General features: G+C 37.6%; 1 protein-coding gene across 4 annotated transcripts; it reads left to right on the forward strand.

Moving 5' to 3' along the window:
* The first annotated feature begins 749 nt into the window (after positions 1-749).
* LOC148073871 (DNA topoisomerase I, mitochondrial) lies at positions 750-20,379 on the forward strand. Of its 4 annotated transcripts, none has more exons than XM_087797503.1 (20): positions 750-938; positions 2,159-2,257; positions 3,636-3,672; positions 5,293-5,330; positions 6,728-6,817; positions 6,936-7,017; positions 7,115-7,242; positions 7,389-7,504; positions 8,022-8,143; positions 11,205-11,327; positions 11,427-11,614; positions 11,736-11,880; positions 12,327-12,470; positions 12,925-13,110; positions 14,206-14,274; positions 18,010-18,124; positions 18,913-19,040; positions 19,155-19,237; positions 19,557-19,706; positions 19,945-20,379. In XM_087797503.1, the coding sequence occupies exons 1-20, from the start codon at positions 805-807 to the stop codon at positions 20,045-20,047; spliced, it is 2,280 nt and encodes a 759-aa protein (XP_087653629.1). In that variant the 5' UTR covers positions 750-804; the 3' UTR covers positions 20,048-20,379. The 4 variants fall into 4 exon arrangements, with proteins under 4 accessions (XP_087653629.1, XP_087653630.1, XP_087653631.1 ...); XM_087797504.1 differs by having other exon boundaries at positions 6,734-6,817; XM_087797505.1 differs by lacking the exon at positions 750-938 and adding an exon at positions 1,865-1,911.
* Positions 20,380-20,398: the final 19 nt, after the last annotated feature.

A 20,398-nucleotide genomic window follows, 5' to 3' on the forward strand; every position in this document is an offset into this window, starting at 1 on the left:
AACTAAAATCCTCATCAAAGACATCAGAAGAACCACAGAAAAGCTTTCTTTTCAGAAAGACAAACACAGAACTGATTAAACTTTATTTGTAAAGGCACTTTTAGTCTAATACGGAATCAGTGCCATGTCTCATATCTTACCCTACTCTTTTGCCAGTGATGTTAACACAAATAAGATTTGACTTTGTGGCTTCATTGTAGAATAAAAGAATGAAAAACAGAACCAAGCACCAACTATTACATACTACTATTTCTATGTTAAAGTTTGGCTAACAACATTTCAAGGCAGAAATATACTCCTCTGCTATTTGGCTATTGCTATAATAATTCCCTACTTCATTTGTTTACTTTGTTATTCATTCATTCATTCATTCATTCATTGTCTACCGCTTTATCCGGGGTCGGGGTCACAGGCAGACCGGAGCCTATCCCAGTTTCATAGGGCGAGAGGCAGGGGACACCCTGGACAGGAAGCCAATCTGTCGCAGGGCACACACAAAGACAGACAACCGTTCACACACGCTCTCATACCTACGGACAATTTCCCAAAGTTCTTGATCAACCTCTGTATGTTTTTGGACTGTGGGAGGAAACCAGAGTTACTTAACGTGTGCATTTTACTGTCTCTTTAAGAGACCCGGAAGTGGTGCCATGTGTGTTTTTGTGGTCGCTGTTTCCAGACTCTGTAATGATGCGATCTCTGTCCGTGTTTGAAGCTTTCCGGGGCAGTGTTCGCTGCTGGAGACACCGAGCTGTGGTCCTGCGGACAACATCCCACTTCAGCAGCCGCCGCTGTCTCACAGGCATGGACGAGATCCCGACCCACGAGACCAGAGACAGGAGTCTTGTCAAGGACGATAAGCTGCTGGACGCGCAGCTGCGAAATCTCGCGATAATTCCTCAAGTGGAAGCGAGACTTCGATACAGTTTGACTCCTCGGTACAAACAGCTGCTGAGTCAGAGTCACACCTGTAGATACATTTGTTAACTTTATTTTATTTTATTTTTTAAATTGTATTTTATGTTCATTGAAGGATGGAGCATATGTATCGTTCTATAAATCCACTTAGATTGGTAAAGTCGACACCAATATCTGTTTAATCATCAAAATAAATTTGACTTGTGCATCTCCAATAATAATTCAAGTATAAATCACAATTCAAGACCATTTGTTATAATCTTCCACTGACAATAAGCTTAAGAGTTAATATGAATATTTCTTATTTAATAAAGATTATGACGATTTTAAACCTTCCCCCATTCCTTTTATTTGCAATCGACTGAGAAGGTCTTAGAAACACACTTTCCCCCCCCTTTTATTTTTCCTTTACCCTTGTATGTGATATTGTTATAGTAATCATACTCCAAACTCAACATATTTTGTTTTTCTTCTTCTTGCTTTGAGGTGAAGTTGTTCCTGCTGTTTTAAAGTGATTGGAAGAAAATCATTTCAGCATCCATGTTGTGTTCCTTCATGGAAATGTCAAAATGTGTTTTTATCAGCAGGAGCTTTTGAGCTCAACAATCGAAAAATATTTAAAAAGAACATCAATTAACATAAAATATGAGTCTAGTTGCGAACACATGTGGGTTTGTATGTATATATATACTGTATATATATATATATATATATATATATATATATATATATATATATATATATATATATGTGTATGCTTTAAGTAAGACCAAAATAAATTAAATATATATGGAGAGATTCAATTATGTATTGAAGCATACAAAATAATTGTTATATATCTTTTAAAAAATGTTCAATATCACGTGTATTTTGGGGGGTACATTGTCCAACCTGGCAACCCAGAGGTAATATTAGCCAATTAGAAATCACGTGGAATGAACGACAAGTTGACGTAGTCACCGTCTAGCAAGGGACATCTGCAGAGTCTCAATCGTAAGTCAGGAACGGAAACGTTATATTTAAGTCATTTTCAAGGCATTTACCCCCTAAGTGTTCGTGATTTTGAGCTAAACTTTAAAAAAAAAAAGTACACCTACTAACAAAGTAGTTGAAGCTCACGAGGCGTCACACGCAGTGATGCACAGCTAGCTCGAGAACACCTGGTTACTCCTGAGGAGACTATTTATAATTATTTACCTTTTTTTTTTTCTTCCTTGTCACTTTCCAACTGTTCTAACAGGTGTTTGGGTGAGATGGGAAGAGAGAAGAACACGAAAGAAGACGGAAAGGCCAAACGCAAACAGAAAGCTAGCATTGATAAAAATGGAGATCTAAACGGGCAAGTAGTTGTTTTTTTTTTGGACTATTTTTAAGCCATAAAATCCACTTTTTGTCAATAATAATGTTTTTGCAAATAGTCTGACTCAGATGGACAATGACTTGTGTCCACACCTGTTGACAATCAAGGCATTTTTTTTTTTTTTGGACAAATCCCTGCAATTTTCATCTCGGTTTCACATCTAAAGTAAACATGTTGTGGATATTTTAACCTCCTCCACATTATAAAAGTATGAATGGTGAAATTTTCATTGGTTTTTGTGTAACTGATGTGAGCGTGGTGATGGATAGAAAGAAAGCCATAAGATCAAGTTGCAGTAAGTAATATTTGTAGATCGCTTTTCTAGACCAGGGTCACAAAACCCTTAAACAATCAAAAACGATACCAAATAATATCTATATTTATATATATAAAATTGGCTAAACTGCTCATCCTCTGGGCCTTTTTGGCTTTATGTTATGTTAGATAAATTGTTGATTTAAGAACCCCCTCCTCAACCCCAAAATAAATTTAGAGTTTACAGTGACGTCTAATCTAAACTCGACTTTCATCCGCCTCTAATGCATTTTAAATTGTTTGACATTCACGGGTTAATTCACCCAAAATTCTCAATATCGACTAAGGGGTGGTATTATTTTCAGAGTAATCTGTTCCTTTTTAAAGTTATAGGCAAACATGTATTTTCATTCTAATATGGAACTGGCCCTCAGTGGTTGTTGTCTTCATCTACCCTCAAAATAACACACTTAAAAACATCCAAATACCTCCATACTGCTCTTTGGTAATGTCCCTCTTGTATTGAAGCCTTGACATTAAGAAAAATTGAGCAAGTTTATATATATATTTAGCGGAAGCTGCTAGGCCAACAGCAGCAGCTGAAAGACTGATGACTTCTGCTACAAACAAACTTAAAGAATACAGACTTATTTCAGTTTTTTTCAACTGTTTTCCAACAATTCCTCATGTCGAGGCTTCAATACAAGATGGATGTTACAGACCATGGAGGTACTTGGATGTTTTTAAGTGAGTCATTTTGAATGAAGACAAACTTAAGCGTCAGTCATTACATTAAAATAGACATACATGTTTGTCTGTAACTCTAAAAAGCACTAGGGTTTACTCTTAATTCAAACCCTTAGTAGACATGAGGCTGAGCAATAAATGATTGAATTTTGGGTGAACTATCATTTCAAAGCTGTAGATGGAACTTGCTGAATCGTGATTTTCTCTTGTCATTTTATTAAAACTTAAAGGGCAATTACACTAACAAGCACGTCATGCACGTTTTCTTTTGTAGTTTTTGAAGAGAAATGTCAAATATATGCTTCTTTGCTTGCTTTGATACTCATAACTCACAACTGTACACCTCTGTTCACAGCATACATCAAGCTAAAGAAAATGAGAAGCCAATGAAGGTAACGTTTTTTTTTTTTTTACATGAAATTATAAATCCGTATCCATGTCATCACTGCATTATTGTGGTTGATTATTTCCTATTAAATCAGTCAGTCACTGGGTGAGATCGGGAGTTGCGTTATTTCATCTACTTGAGAAGTCGGGGTCAAGGTTTTGTTCTTTTTATAGAACAGAGCTTGGTTGTAACATTCAGAATCAAATCATTTTCCTTGCTGGTGTGTTTTTTCTTTTGAAAGAGCCTGTGAATTCGAAGTAGATGTTGTGTATCAGCTCTGTTGCTTGAAAGTCAAAAACTCTCCGGCATAAACTGAGCTCATAAGTTAAACTTCTTTCCTTGGCTTAAACAAGTATGTAAATAAAAAAATTAAACTGTGGTTTCAGTTGTACTGTAAACGGATGCAATTTTATTGTATGTATTGTGTAGTTTTCTTAAATATTTTTGAAACTAATTGAAAGAGTCTTAGTTCATCATGAAGATGAATATCATAACCTAATGTCTAAAATGGGGAACAATGCAGAAAAAAATCCTGAGCTCCACATAGTCTTGTTTTTATTTCTGAGAAATCTTTAATCACTTGCCTAAAGCTCGGACCAAATGGTACGGATTAGATGTTCGATTGGAGCTCACATATAAATGTCACTAATCCCCTACAATCTGAGACACCTAAAGACGCTCTAATTCCATCTGCAAATATTGTCGAGCACAGGTCTCGACTTATTACCTCTTTTGTGAATCTTATTACTTTTCGTTAGTCAATCATTTTCAAAGCCAGTGAAGTAGATGGACAAAAGAAAACGAGGTCTTATTACCCAACAAGGAAAATGCATATTGAGCTCCAGGGTGTAGTGAGTAGGAATGAATCACAGGAGAGATGACTTGCTAAAGGTGGAAGCTTGTAATGACAGTAATGAGAGCTATTGTGATGTAAGGATTTGAGACAAAAGGACAGGAAGATGCTGAGCTCTCATTGGAAAGAAATCTAGAAGAAGAAGATCAGACATTAGTAGGTCAGACGTATAGACAATGTGGAAAAGTTTTGCAAACAAAGTTTAAACACTCTAGAAAATGTTTAGATAAGTTTAAAGGAGAGAAAATGGATCTGTTGGATGAAAAGGAGGAGCTAGAGATGGAGATACTAGTTTGAGGGAAAAAATGCAAGATGACCTTTAAGCAGATTTTCTAATTTGGCGTTTATTGCTGGTGTCAACTTGTGTATCGCTTCGACAACCGATGTAAATATCCACTACACATTAAGGGTGTCACGATTCTAAAATGTCCAACTTGATGCCAATACTAAATATTGTATTTGGATGCTTGATACCACAAGGATAAAAAAAAAAAGACACCTTTTATTAGGCAGATGTATGTTTATTAACTGAAAAATGCTAAAAAATAACCTGTTACCACATTTAGAAATAACGGAACATCATGTTTTGACATTTAACCGTTTTCATTATAAATATTTAAAAATATTTATAATAAAAATGGTTATTGAAAAATGAAAGTAACTTTGATTATCAAAATGTTTGATTTGGAAAATGTGTGTTGTATTGGTTAAAAAAAAAAGAAAAAAAAAGTAGTGTTCTATGCAAAGATTGAATCTGTTTCTTCCCTCTAGGTCAAGACTGAATCCGAAGACCAATCCATTAATGGCCGGTAGGGGATGAACTTTACACAACAAGACATTCCCTTGTTGTTTCTGAACCAGATTTTGTACTCAAGATGTTTCAGCTTCTTGTTTTTGACCTGTCAGGGGAGTAATGGATGAGTGTGGTTTGAGTGGTCTGACGGGCGGTCCACTGACCAAGCCCTGCTGTGTCTTACAGCAGTTAACAGATTGTTTGTCATACATGGTTCCTCCCTTCGCAGCATGAAGATTGACAAGGTTCAGGATATCAAAGTATATGAAATGTTTTCAGGTGTTTTCATTTGTGCCGCCTCTAGCAAGTGGTGACCATGAGTAAGGAGATGTACACGAGTAGAGAAAAATAAGATTCTATCATAGAGGTTATTAAAACAACAGGTGCATAATGACTGTTAAAATGAAAACGAAATGGTGAATAAGATGATTGTGTGAGTTGATGACGCCAGATTGGCAGATCACAGATTTGAAAAGCCAGAAGTAGAAAAAGGTATTTGATGGGTGGCACCGATTTCCAATACGTTTTCTCTCCAATAAGGTCCTTTATTGACTAGAAGAGTGTTATGTTTGCTAAATTCACGTCTCGTGTCATCGTTGGTGTGCTCATCACAATTTCATCGATAATCTGAAAAGCACTTATGGGAAAATAGCTGCTAAAACAATTTGGATGTTGATTTAGATGCTGTTTTTCTATGTCAGTATTCAAGTCCCCTTAATAGCTACTGTGGGAATGAACCTCTGTCAATTGGTGTGTGTCAAAGTAAAAATAAATTCAGCTGTCTTACCTAGACAGAAACCTTTTTTTCCCCCCCAAGACCAGTATTATTATTATTTGTAATTTTGCTATTGAGGGAAACTGTTTTCATGTAATTATTTGCTCAAATTAAGTGTAATTTCACAGTTTCCTTAAAAAAAGTGTCAAACTTTACAAATAAAATTGTGTGCATAGTATACACAAACTTGTCTTAAACAAATAATTGTATGTATTAAGTCAACAATGCCTCCAATTCCTAAATTGAGGGGTTCAGCATGACCTTTTATTTCTAATGGCTGTGATTGCTCAATTCCTATAATTCTGTCTGTAATTTTGCCCAATGACTGTAATTGTAGTACATTTCTGGCCGTCAGCTTCATCTCTGCCAAAATGATATGCTTAGAAACAAAAAAGCTATTGAATTAAATGGTAAAATTGGAAGGAAAAATGTCGATCTTATCAAATCCTTTAAAAGCCTTTTTGGATGATAGTTTTGTTTGTGGACAGGATTATTTTGTAGATGGTCCTTGATCAGTTGATTCTTCATAATTGGCACATTATCAGTCTTTCCTCTTGAGGATCTCAAGGGCCTTAATGGATCTCTAAAGAGGATCTTTAGTGTATACATTTAATGACTGGAATTATTTACTTTTTGAGGTTCAGAGAGTCGGAAGACCAGGACTTTGTGGGGAGGAAGAAAGGAGTTAAAAGAAAGAGGGTAAAAGAAGAGGCTACTGGGACACATGGGTAAGAGAAAAGGAATTACCCAAAGTCGGTTATTTATTTGGTGTTGTATGTATTTCTCAATATGCAATGGTAAGAGGATCTCATTGTGCAGATTTATAAAATGTTCAAACACTGTCAGGTCAAAGACGAAAAGGCACAAGAAAGAAGGAGGGAGTGATAAAGCGACTGAGAAAAGGAAAGCAAAGCACAAAATTGAGAAGGTACACAAATTATTTTTCTTCACAAAGAATTTAGAGCGCATTGAAAGGATGTTGAAAGGACTCTTTCTCTTTTTCTTTTTCTTTTTTACCCGAAAAGGCTATTAAAAAAGAAGAGAGTGAACTCGGTACCTCGAAAAAACCAAAGAGAACAAAGGAGCAGATCGAAGAGGCGAAACTATTGAAAATCCAAAAAAAGGAGGAGGAGGAGAAAAGTCGTTGGCGATGGTTGGTTAGATGCTCTTTTCTTTGTGTATTGACCAGAATATTCATTTCCAACCACATGCACCCAGAATTAAACTCAACGAGAGCCAAAATGAAGGCAATCATGTCCTACTTATCAATACTTTTTCCATGGTCCTGCTGTTCTCTAGGTGGGAGGAAGAGAAGTACGAAAATGGAGTGAAATGGAGGTTTCTGGAACACAAAGGACCCTACTTCCCGCCAGAGTACGAACCACTGCCGAGCGACGTTCGATTCTTCTATGATGGTCTGTAAACTTTTTTGAGCTTCATTTTACTTTTTCTTTAAAGCTACTTGCTGTCACAAAGGATGAACAATCATTTATTTTTATTTCCGTCAATTATGTTTTAATTTAAATCTCTGCATTTTTAAATTTAAAGTTGTCTGATCATTCTCTTTTTAAGAACGTTCACACTGAAAAAGGTTTATTAAATATAATAAGGCTTGGGAGGTAGATGGGTATTTCCTAGAGAAATCCACTGTGATTGGTTAATGCAATATGCAATTATTATTGACAACAATAAAATGACCGCAATTATGTCTGACTCACAACATTGACTGTAGTCTATACACACCCTAATAGTTAGACCTAAATCCAGGGGTCCCCGATTTGTTTTCACCCTGGACGGGTGGCCAGATAAAAACAGCCATACTGAAATGGTTAAAATAAACCACTATCACTATTTATTTATCACCCACATTCTGTGATCCCTGCTTGTATTGGGTGGATTCAAAAATGATCATCGCTGTTTTCTTCACCACAGGCAAGGCAGTAAAATTGAGCCCTGAAGCCGAAGAGGTGGCGCTGTTCTTCGCCCAGATGTTGGACCATGAATACACCACTAAAGCGGTTTTCCGGGAGAACTTCTTCAAAGATTGGAGGAAGGTAATAACAACCTCTGGGTTATTGAAAAGCTAACGCCCAAACATTAAACTCTTCCCTGCATTTCTGGTATAAAGCAGATGGTTTCACAATTTAATAATAATATATATTTGTTTGCTCTGTTAAATGTGTAACTTCTTCCAAACATGAGCAAATTGTCTTTGTTCGCAGTTCAAACCAGCTTATATCACATTGTTTCATCATCTCTTTTGGAGAGTTTTATGATGTCAAATTAAATAATAACTCATGGTGAAGTGGAATTGCGCATGAGATCAGTCTGTCGTAGGGGGTGTGTCGGGGTCTCTTCTAAGAAGAGAGACTCGGTGCCAGGCGTCAAGGCATATCATGCAAAATTAATTTTGCGCTGCTTGGTGTTCAATGCTCTTGAAAATACGATTTGTGTGAAGGCATTGATATGCTAATCCATACAAGGAGCTCCCCTGCATTTGAACAAATCCAATTAAACTGTTTTATTATAACTACAAAAAAAACTCTTTTACGCTTCACTGCTTCTGTGCCCACCCACTGTCGGGTGTTAGTCATGCTTAGATGTGCCGCCTGACTGCATTACCATCGACGTAATGTGATGCTGTAAAATTAGTTTCTCTAACATTTGTTCAAGAATATTTAAAAGACCCTTAAAGTCTTTGGTTTATGGCCGTTTTAGCACCAATGATCATTCAAATGTTGAAGAGTTGGCACAAACTGATCTGTGATTCTGAGCTTCTTGGATAAAGAATTAAAAAAACGTTTGAATCCAAAGCTGGAAGGATGAAATCAGGCCCTGCAAGTCATATTATGTGGCCCGCTGGACGATTTGGCTGAAGGTACAATATGACATGGTGACATGTAATCATAAGATAAGATGAAGAACTTGGATTATCTGTGACAACAACCATACAGCGACTCACAAAAAGAGTGAAATGGATGTGGGAAGGAATGTGACGGGGGAATTCTCGGTACAAGAGAATAAACAAAGAGATGATTAAGATGGATTTCATTCTCCAAATTAAAAGACAATTTCACATTAGATACTTACACCCTGTGATAGTTTAGTATGACATTTGCACATTTCTCTTGGTCCGCGGCCTCTTCTGCTAAAAGACTTCGGCCCCTTGTGTGATTTGAGTTTTGACACCCCTCATTTAAACTGCTCCCTGTTTAAAATCTAGATATTTACTTGCTGGAGAGCCGAGCACTACCTATGATCAACATGAGGATCTTAAGAAGATTGTTATCTCAAATATTAATTAATGTATATTACCTGATCACTGCAACTTTTTTTCTTATTTGGCCTCACATATTTCTTATAGAATTCCTGACCGTTAAATAAAGATAATATAGTATAATCCAAAGAATGACTGGACAAAGAAAGTAAAGTTGTGCTTGTTAGAATTTGACATTTTGATGATGCCCTTTCCTTACCTGGTTGAAAGAGGTCTTTAAAGCAAGTCTTGTTGACTTGACATTTTGTCAGTAACTCACAATAACTTAAGAAAATGGAAAGGGCGATGAAACTTGGCTCCATTTGCTCAAAAAGGAAGTTATCTGTTCCCTGCCCTTTCATAATGTTTCTTGTCTGCACTTTACGCTGCTATAAATATGAGTAATTAAACAAAAGGTCACATATCGGTCTTGATTATTGCTATATAATTCCACCCATGTAGTTCATCATTGTTTATTGTTTTATTTTAAAAAGGCATTGTGTGCTTCTCGAAACTTAATACTAAGTTTAAAGCAGACAACATTTGTGCTTGATCCCTGAAGAGTTGTAAGATGAACATCAAATTTGAAAATGCTATGATTTACGGGTTTTCTATTTCTCTATAGAATCACAGGATCTTGAATTATAAAGTCGACGTAATTGTTTCTCCTGTCAGAATGTCGGCGTGTGAGAAGGATGCTTTAATCACACGATTGTTTAATCTATTCTTGTCATGGATCCTTTTATATCGGACTCTCTTCTCCGTTTTTATTGTATTGGAGCTCATTCATTGAACACTTGGTGATTCTTGTGAAAATCTTTGTCAAAAGCTTGACAAGAAATTAAATGGAAACGGCCTGTGTTTTAACACACGAGGTAAATGCAATATTATCTTCTGTTTCACAAGTTATAATATACAAGTAATGCATTTGAATGTATGGAATGGAAAAGCGCTTTACAAATATAAATTACTTACTTAGCGGTCACTTTTCCTTTATTCCTGTATCCAACATGAACTCAAGATGTAAGTGACATCATGACTTTGCTTCATTTTTCGGTCGTTGCCACCCTAAATATATATTGAACTTGATGAAACCATGCCCACATGACCACTCTGATACTGAGTTTGAAGTTAATGTATCAACATTCAGTTGCAGAGCTCAGTCTACTCTTCTCAGACACTGTAGTGATAATGACTTTTCTACCAATATCACATTTTTAATGTTTATTTAATACACCTCCCATAAACCTCTCAACATTATTAGTTAGGACTGGTTCTTTCAGTAATTTTTGTAGATTAAAACATGCATCAGTTCATTTCAATATGGTAGGCACACTGATTCTGCACATCATTAATTGCTGAAATTAAGGATGTTAAAGTGATGGTAACATGAATCTTTAAATGAAAAGTTGTTGCTTGATTTGTGTGGAAGACTCATCACAAAGTTAATGAATAAATAAGGTGTTAAGTAAGTAAGAAAGAGCATTGGTTGTCAAAAACCCCAGATATATCTATTATTATTATTAAAAAGTAAGTTATAGAGATTTAAGGTTGGTTGCTGATCTGCTGTAAAAATAAATCGCTAACCTAAAATGCTTTGGTGAAGCAAAGCCATGAGATAACTCGAAGCACAGGTAAGCCATCTTGTTTCACTGGCTTGATGTGAAATATTGTAAGAAAAGTTGTAGAAGTGCAGATGATGGTTGCTATTTTATGATATTAAATTCATCATATTTGGAGGTTTTAAATATGATATTTGGTCTTCAGTAATTGTATCCATATAGTTGGTTGTTTTTTTTTATTAAGAGTTGTATATATTTATTTTCAAATGTAAAAACTAAGCTCTTTTGATTCACTAGGAAATGACCCTGGAGGAGAGGGAGATTATCAAAGTGCTGGATAAATGTGACTTCGGAGAGCTCCATGCCATGCACAAAGCCAAGGTCGAGGCACGGAAAAACCTAAGCAAGGAAGAGAAACTGGTATGAGCGAAATGTTGCCACTGGCACATTTGAAACTTCTATCACTGCAGGGTCGACTTCTCTCTGAATATACAATTTTTCTCATGTATTTCTCTGAAGGCTGTGAAAGAAACCAACCAGAAGATAGTTGATGAATATGGTTACTGTCTGCTGGACCATCACCAGGAACGCATTGGCAACTTCAAGATTGAGCCTCCAGGACTGTTCAGGGGTCGTGGCGAGCATCCCAAACAAGGCCGGCTTAAGAAAAGGATTCAACCCGAGGACGTCATTATCAACTGTAGCAAGTAAAACGGAGTTCATTCTACCGTTACGTTGAGTCGGAAGTCGAGGGAGCAAAAGGCTGTTTTACTTGCATTTCCGCCCCAGTTTTCATGTTGATAAGTTTCTCTGTTATACTTTTCTCAGGGAGGCCAAAATCCCTGAGCCCCCAGCTGGCCGTCACTGGAAGGAAGTGCGACACGACAACACCGTCACATGGCTGGCCAGTTGGACTGAAAACATCCAAGGCTCCATTAAATATGTCATGCTCAATGCCAATTCCAAATTGAAGGTAACTGAGCTGCTGCTCTATAGCAATGCCGTCTTACAGAAACACAGAATTTACTTTTGTGTCTGTACTTCTTGTAAAGGAGGATGTTCAATTAAATAAACAATTGAAAAATGAATTGGATAAAGATTGAAAGTGAATGGCTAATTTACTAATTTATTAACAATAGTAATAATGTATAGTTTTTACACATTAGCTGTCATTTATTTATGAATCAAATTGTATTGTTTTTGTCAAAGTTTGCCTTTTATATTTCTTTATTTTCTGCCGTGTTCAAGGAAAATATTTCCTATTTTGTTATTTATGAAAGCAAACATGTTTTCACTTATTTTAACCTTCATTTCGACATTGAATTTTGTGTTTGGACCTTTGCTTTTACTCTTCCTGCTGGTCGTATCTGTCTATCAAACCTTGTCAATATTGTTTTCATCAATTCCATTTTCTTGCAGGGAGAGAAAGACTGGGAGAAATATGAGATTGCTCGGAAACTAAAGACATGCGTTGCCCAGATCCGTGACCAGTATCAACTAGATTTCAAGTCAAAGAGGATGGAAACTCGCCAGAGAGCCGTGGCGCTCTACTTTATAGACAAGGTCAGATGTCAGTCTATACTGAAGGAACACATCTCACCGTGTATGTCCTTACGAGAGAGCTTGGCTTGTTTGCACAGGGCTTTACAAATATTCCTGCTATCATGTGGAAAGAGAATAAATTGTTTATCTGTTCTGTATTCTTGCTTAGTTGGATACTGGATCTATTGAAAGAAATTGAGTGCAGCCGTTTTCTTCTAGTAAATCCTGCCTAATTTGATCTTGTAGATTGATTCATGGTGGCTAAAATGACAACTCTCAAGTTTTTGTTTACCAGACAGCATTTCTTTTTAGGCTCGAAGTGTAATGATGCTTGACTGTGCTCCATTTATGCATTTGTGTTGTTTATTTAACTGGCGCGGGATTGCTCTCTGAACGGGGCGGATGATTGTGAAATGTCTTGCTGTGTGCTGGTGGACATTTATCATTCTTATCATTTTTGACCCAAAAAAAAAAGCTGGCTCTGAGAGCTGGTAATGAAAAGGAGGAGGGCGAGTCGGCAGACACAGTCGGTTGCTGCTCGTTACGCGTAGAGCACATCACACTCCATAAGAAACTCGATGGCCAAGAGAATGTGGTGGAGTTTGATTTCCTGGGTAAAGACTCCATTCGCTACTACAACAAGGTCCCTGTCCTGAACAAGGTAAATCCACAATATGCACGAGTCAAGTTGGAAACTACACATGAGTTTATTTTTAATTTAAAATCCATCATTGTTGCAGATGAAAAGATCAATGTATAAGAAGAAAAGTGTCGTCATAAAGTCATTTATTGGCTTGAACGGATGCCGTTCTAGTCATTTACATCCTGTTGTATTTGAGACGAGTGTTGCCTGCAACCTTTAGTTTCCATCAGCAGAGATTAATATGTTGTTGTTGTTTTTTTGATGATAAGAAAACAAAAATGAGTACTGTAAGTTTAACACATCAGGAAAACAATTTTCCATTCGGTTCACCAGTCAAAATCATGGGTGACTGACCATTGTTTACACCCCGACAACTGAACAACACAAAAATAACTTATGAATAGGGTAACTTTCAATTGGAAACAGTATATGCTTTTCAAATTACAACAAGAAATTATTTTAATTTATTAATTTCATAAGTTGAAACCACTAGTAAAAAATACTCTTGAGTTAAGACAAAATGTACATTATCAAAGCATACGTTTTATAAATGCCATACTAATGCGAGCATGAATGTGCTCTCTTTACTGGAAATTCATCACACGAGTTCTGTTTATGTTCTGGTGTGTTTGCAATCTGCCTGACAGAAGATCACCTTTTGTACGGGCATGTATGCATATGTTAATTTCCAACCCCGCCCCGAGTGCCACACGGAGCTATCTGCACTCCCAGAGATTGGGAAGTAAATGTTGGCACCTGACGGGCAAAGTGTTTTGTTTCTTGGGAACACATATCATTATTCAAATGAGTGTATTGAATAGCGACACATTAGCCTGACTGATTAGGTCCTTGCATATTTTAGGAAAACAAAAACTAATGAGATTGCTGCTTCTAAATGCCAATAGGAATGGAATGGTGAACGTTTAATTCCATGCCTTTTGGGTTTAATTTTATGTCGTAAGGGCTCTAGGCAAATTTCTCCTATTGAAATAATTGAAAAGTGAAGGTTCCTGTTCCTAAGTGTTGCTCTTTATTTTGGATTGTATCACACTCTGTCGACCATATCACATGACTACCTTCAGTGTACTAACATGAAGTTTTTTGTACTTGTAGGTTTTTAAGAATTTGGGACTATTCATGAAGGACAAAGATCCCGGAGATGATCTCTTTGACCGCCTTAATGTGAGTATCTCAGAAGGAGATTCACTTTGCAGATTATTTAGTGGCTGCATGACCCAAGATCTGAGATTCCAGATAACATTTCCATGCTGTTATAGAGAATGTTTTGTTAAAGGTTACGTTTTTAGTGCGTGGATGTGCCAGGGTGTCTTAAGAGGAGTTTTTTTCCCCAACTTTCAGAGAAATAAAGATTTCAGCGGGGTGAAGCTTGGATCAAATTACAAGTTGCAAGAGACAAGATTGTATGAGACCTAGCCTTTGGTGGGGAGAGATAAAAGGGGTAAATTAAGGAAACGGTCGGTGAGAAGAGAGGTAGCTATTGGAAGCAGGCACACTGAACACAGAACGGAAAGAGAGAGGGGATGTACTCTGGCAGATAAAATGAAACCGCAAGTTGAAATGTAAAGCGAGTTCGCCGGGTGGATGAATTTCACACATAAAAGTCTGGCGATTCTTTCTCTCTTCTTCCAATTGCTGTAGGCAGCAGGGAGGCAGAAGAACAGCAGCCGTCTATGATTAATCCTCAGCATAAATGGGTTACCAGTAAGCGGTTACTTCCTATTAATAAGAGGATCATACTTCTAAACTACAGAAGATGGAAGGACCATCCACTGACTGTTGACATCCTCCTTCATATTGGACGTGTGAGATGTAACGACTACCGTAATTGTTGCTTTAATATAAGCCCAATCTAAATGAAAACATAGTTTGTACATGTGTAAGATGAATCTTTCTGAAGGCTGTGTCAACTTTGAGACATGAAATGATAACAAAAATATGGTCTGTGTATATATATATATATATTTTTTTTTATGAGCAGTGCCTTTAAATAGCAGTTAATAAGAAAAGAGAAAATGGGACCCAGTAAATCACAATTAAGAACAGTGGTGTGTGACAGGCAGAAATCTTGAGCATAACCAGACTCTGTGAACAGCCTCCTTTTTGCCGGCCGGAGTGAGAAATGAGAAGGGTGGAGAGAGGAGTCGGGGTTGGCAGCTTCTGGTGCATTACTGCCACCTATTGTCGCCGAAAATATTGTCCTCTGTACATCTTTAACTGAGTTTGCAAAGAAAGTATCAATTTTACTCTATGAAATACGTTGATCGCCAATGACTATTATCATCAATTTAATCTCATGTTATTTGGCCAAGCGACAATTAAATTTTTAAAGCCACTGAAATCCAATTCGACACCTCGACTGTGAAAGAGTTGACGGCGAGAATGCAGGACATGAGTTTGCCGATGAAAGGAAAGGTGGTACAAGGGAATGAAAGGGCGCTGGCTCTGCTCTCTGCCCCGCGGTGTGTCAGGAAATGTCAGTCTGTGTTGGAGGTAGAATGGTAATGGCTACTGTGGGCAGGATTGATTGACACCCAGAAAGGCCGAGTCGCCAAAAGAATTTAGGGGAAAGAAGTCGGAGCCAAGAAAAATTGATGAATGTAGCAGATGCAAGAAGTTTGGAAAGTAGACTTCTCTTTAAAGCTAGTTGAGAATTAAAGACGAGGTATTCATCTCGTTGCTTTTAAATCACACTCTAATCCTAAATGACTATTTAATTGTCATTAAAAAAATCAATCAAATATACTCCAACTATAAAAAGCTGTACTAACACTTAAGGAAATTGTTTCACATTGAAGCTTTGCTTTGTCAAGATAGTTTTTTGTTTTTTTTTGTAATTATATTTTCCGAGCGGTAACCTTCTTTACTCGGTTAATCTAGAAGAAATGCAGCAGGAGCTTGGTCATTTAATAAGTAATTCTTGTTTGAATTATAAATCATATTATGAACGTGATTCCACACACGATAAAGTTATCCCCCATCATAATCAGAGTTTATGGAAAACTCTCTCAGACTTTCACATTTGCTGCCGCTTATTACTGGCTTGATGACGAGGCGGTGTGATAATTGTTAATTTGGATTGTCCCTTTAACTGCTGGGACTACATATGGTTTTGGAATTGCCTTTTTGATTAACCGACCCAATTTCCGTGGATTTATCAGACAGCTGGACAACCAGCACTAAATGTGTCCTGCAGATTTAGAGCCTGTCGCGTGGAGTGAGTTTAAACGCTGTACTGCTCACTTCTTCAAGTTCACATCAGGAAAAGTTTCACTGTGGTTTAAATTATTTTCACGCTTCTTTAAGGACACTCCGGTTAATAAGGAAAATATCTGAGACGACACGTAAAAGGACAAACATTATGTTTTATACAGCTTAACTATAGATGATCAGTTTCATAGTTGCAGCTTTCAGACGAATTATAGAATTGAAATATTCTTGTGACAGTTGGTCTTTAATGTACATGTGGTTTGATTCTGAAGGTCGTGATTTCATAATTGACATTGAACTCTCTCCGAGATCAGAGAGGTAAGCGGGGTCATGTGGTACTGAATTTTAAACGTGCTGTAGCTGGACCAGGGCTTGTGAAGTTATTATGCTGGAAAAGAGATTTTCTGCTGGATTTGGAAACGAAAGGTTTGCAGGTTATACATAGATTTGACCACAAAGTTTAAATGTTGTATTTATGTTTATGATATTTATGAGGAAACATTCAACTGGCAATTGTGTTATTTATTTATTTTTTCCTCGCATCATTTCGACGAATGATTCAATGACACAGTAAAAAATGTACAAACTCTCCTGGTGACTCTAGTTTAAACAAAAGTATGATGGAAGGAGGATTTTTCTTGGAATATCGGGAAAACTGTAACCTCACTTTTTATTGGATGCGGCACTTCTACTCTAGGGTAACTATAAATGTTCTCCCCTATATTAAAGTGTTTTTTTGCTGCACATTTTAGCTTAGCTAGAGTTTAAATTCTCCAGAGAACATCCATTTGTGGAGGAAACATTCCAATAATAACCACTGGGTAAGCATATATAAGCATAAACATGCAAATCAGCTGCCAGCATATATCCAGTTCTAAGTGCAAGAAGTTGTTGGGAAGACGTGTTTTTTTCCCCAAGAGAGGTGGAATTCTAAAGCTTCCTTTGACAAGATACAAACACTGTTATGGTATTGTTCGTATGCCATATTTATCTATTGATTAAATTCCCTAAGTGAACACATTCAAAATGACATGACAGGAATTCTCATTATTCACACGGGTTTTAAATTCCTTGCCGCACTGGTATTGTTTATTATAGAAGAGTTCTTTAATGGATTCACATTACAGTCAAACCCCCACCGTGTCCAGGAGTCGCGTACATTCTTTGGCTCCAGAGAGCCGGGTCCTGACCCGAATCTGATTAAACCAATCACGTCATTTTCATTTTGCTTTCATCTGCTTTCAAAATTCCAGTGCTTCCCATCCGTCTACCCGCTTTTATTTTCACATCAGTGCTGCTGGGTAACTGCTCAGGTCCGCCTGTTTGCTCGCATGTTCAACAACCTGCCTGCTCTGCGTAAACACCACCAGCAGCGGTTTAATCATTGCTGTAGTTTTTGTAGCCACGTGCGTTAAACGGAAACTAATGACCCTCTCCCCGGCTATTATCACTCTGGCCTGTTATTTTACCTGCAGAAGTGTCACCGAGCACAAACCTGTGATCTTTTATTAATCCTCCTGCTAATGGAGGCCAATTATAATACAGCAGCGAGTGCTCTGGTCTCACACACGTTCCCACAGTGCCACCTGGTGGATGGGATTTAGTTTTCATCATGAAGAGGAAGATGGTGAATTTCATCTCTGTGCGCGTCTATAATCATGTTGTTGTTTTTTTTTTCTCTTGTTGTAGACGGCCATGCTGAACAAACACCTGTGTGCCCTCATGCCGGGCCTCACAGCAAAGGTCTTCAGGACATACAACGCCTCGATCACCTTGCAGGACCAGCTCAAACTACTGTCCAAGAGTGAATATCCACACGTTTACTGTCCAAAGCATGTTTTGTGACGTGTCTCACAAGAGACACAAGTCGTTTTGATTTAGGTTGTTAACTCTTTATTGTTGTACTCATCAATATTTAAAGATGCCAGTCATGGTGTTTGTAATGCAACTGCTCATCTGGACATGTGAAGTGTCAGAGTCGTGCTGTGTCTCCAATCGCATACTACTCTTAGTATGCTAGAAGTTAGTATGCATCAGGATAGTGTACGTACTAACTAGTATGCAAATTCTCCACAGATAGTATGTCTCAAATCAAACTCTGCTGCTACACACTAACCGGGGATCACATGACAGCTTCTTCTTCTACTACTATTTAACGATGTTTCAACCAACTGTTGGAACTTTATCGCCGACACCTGCTGGCTGCACGTATTGCAACTTTGGAAAAAGAAATAAAGAAAAAATATGAGAATCTAAATAATCTGGTATCAGCAGCAAAGACGTGTTTATCCTCCTACTGCTGCGGAAAATTCACCTGTAAGTATATGCATATATATGCATTTATAAACGACGTAACTTCCGTTTAAAACGTCACTAAGATGGCGGCTGTTTAGTGTGTTTAGTGTCCATCGAACCATGCTCAGTTTTGTGGGCGTGTTAGTACGCCACTTTAGTGTGCATGGCGCACTAAATTTCGCATACTAAGAATTGAGACGCACTAACGCACTAAAAATACTAACTTTTAGTACGCTAGTATGCGATTTGAGACACAGCATCGGTAATAGAAAAGTACAATGGTGTCACTCTCTCCAGTGTCTGACAATGTGGCAGAGAAAATTCTCTCCTACAACCGTGCCAACCGCGCAGTTGCAATTCTCTGTAACCATCAGCGGGCGCCGCCAAAGACCTTCGACCAGTCGATGGCGAATTTACAGGCCAAGGTAACCTTTTACTTCCTCAAGTTTTTTTGTTTTTTTTCTCTTTACCCACCATTTACTTCATGGAACTATGAAGACTTGAGCATTCAATTTGTTTTGTTTTTTGGATCTCCATAGATTGACACCCGCAAGGAACAGTTGTCTCTGGCCAAGATTGAGTTAAAGGAGGCTAAGAAGGGCAACTCGTCTAAAACATCTCCGTAAGCAGAAATGTTAAGTGTCCACTGTTGTCCTGTGAAGCTTCTCTTTCACACTGACTTGTTACTCCTCTATCGCTCTGCACTCTCTTCTTTTGCTCCTTTTGATCACCGGAAAGTTGACCCCGCGAAAGTCATTCACACATTAATTTTCTTCTTCTATTGACTTTCTTCTTCTCGAGCTCATGGGTCCACCTTCTCACTGACCCACTCCTTTTTACAGGAGCAAAGGGAATCAAATGATATGAAATAAATAAATGAGTGTCTGTGATTGTCTCGGCTAAAGATTGAGAGCAATGTCGCTTGTGTGGTCATCTCTCAGTGCGTTGGAGAAGAAGGAAGCGGCTGTGAAACGCTGCAAGGAGCAGCTGCTGAGAATGGAGGTCCAGGCGACCGACCGGGAGGAAAACAAACTGATCGCGCTGGGAACCTCAAAGCTGAACTACCTCGATCCACGAATCAGCGTGGCATGGTGAGTTTAGAGCATGCGACACCTGGCGGATTCACAGCTTCTATCTTGGCGATTTAATATCTTGGATAGATTTTCTCTGTTGCTCTTGTTCCCACAGAATGTAGAAATATTTGCTCTTACTTCAAGTTCCCTGTTTATGTGAAAATGCTGCGAAGGCAGATCCAAGGCCTTATCAAACTGTTGTCTTAATTGCTTCTATATTAAACATCTTTATAATTGTTGTTTTTTTGCCTCTCAGGGGGAAGAACATGGACGTGCCACTGGAGAAAATATACAACAAGACCCAAAGAGAAAAGTTTGCCTGGGCAATCGACATGACGGAGGCTGACTTTGTGTTCTAAACATTGTCGTCGTACCTCTGGGTGCACTTATTTGTGTTCATCTGTTATTTTTATTTAGTTTTTTGTTTTAAAATGCACTTTTTTCTTAGTTTTTGAATTCATTTCAGTTTGATTGTAAATTTAAGTTTTTCAATAAAATCACTTTTGCAGTCGCATGCTGGTAAATTTAAGATGCTAAAAACCTCAGACCACAAGCTGCTTTAAGACTGTCAGCCATATTGGTTTGAGAGGAAATGGATATTGTTCTCATTTAAGTTTGAGATAAGTTGTTATACGCAGGTTTGGTTGTAAGTACTGAAATGTATTGTTTTAATTAAATCATTTAAAAAATGTTTCTTTTTTTTCCTTATC

The sequence above is a fragment of the Callionymus lyra genome, chromosome 8, assembly GCF_982586985.1.
Source record: "Callionymus lyra chromosome 8, fCalLyr1.hap1.1, whole genome shotgun sequence".
Taxonomy (NCBI): domain Eukaryota; kingdom Metazoa; phylum Chordata; class Actinopteri; order Syngnathiformes; family Callionymidae; genus Callionymus; species Callionymus lyra.

What these genes read in the sequence shown, in the direction of transcription:
- LOC148073871 (XM_087797503.1), top strand. Translation starts at nt 805, where the DNA reads ATGGACGAGATCCCGACCCACGAGACCAGAGACAGGAGTCTTGTCAAG. An exon ending in GAGAAAAGTCGTTGGCGATG is followed by an intron (nt 7,243 to 7,388) that starts GTTGGTTAGATG and finishes GCTGTTCTCTAG; the next exon opens with GTGGGAGGAAGAGAAGTACG. An exon ending in TCTTCAAAGATTGGAGGAAG is followed by an intron (nt 8,144 to 11,204) that starts GTAATAACAACC and finishes TTGATTCACTAG; the next exon opens with GAAATGACCCTGGAGGAGAG.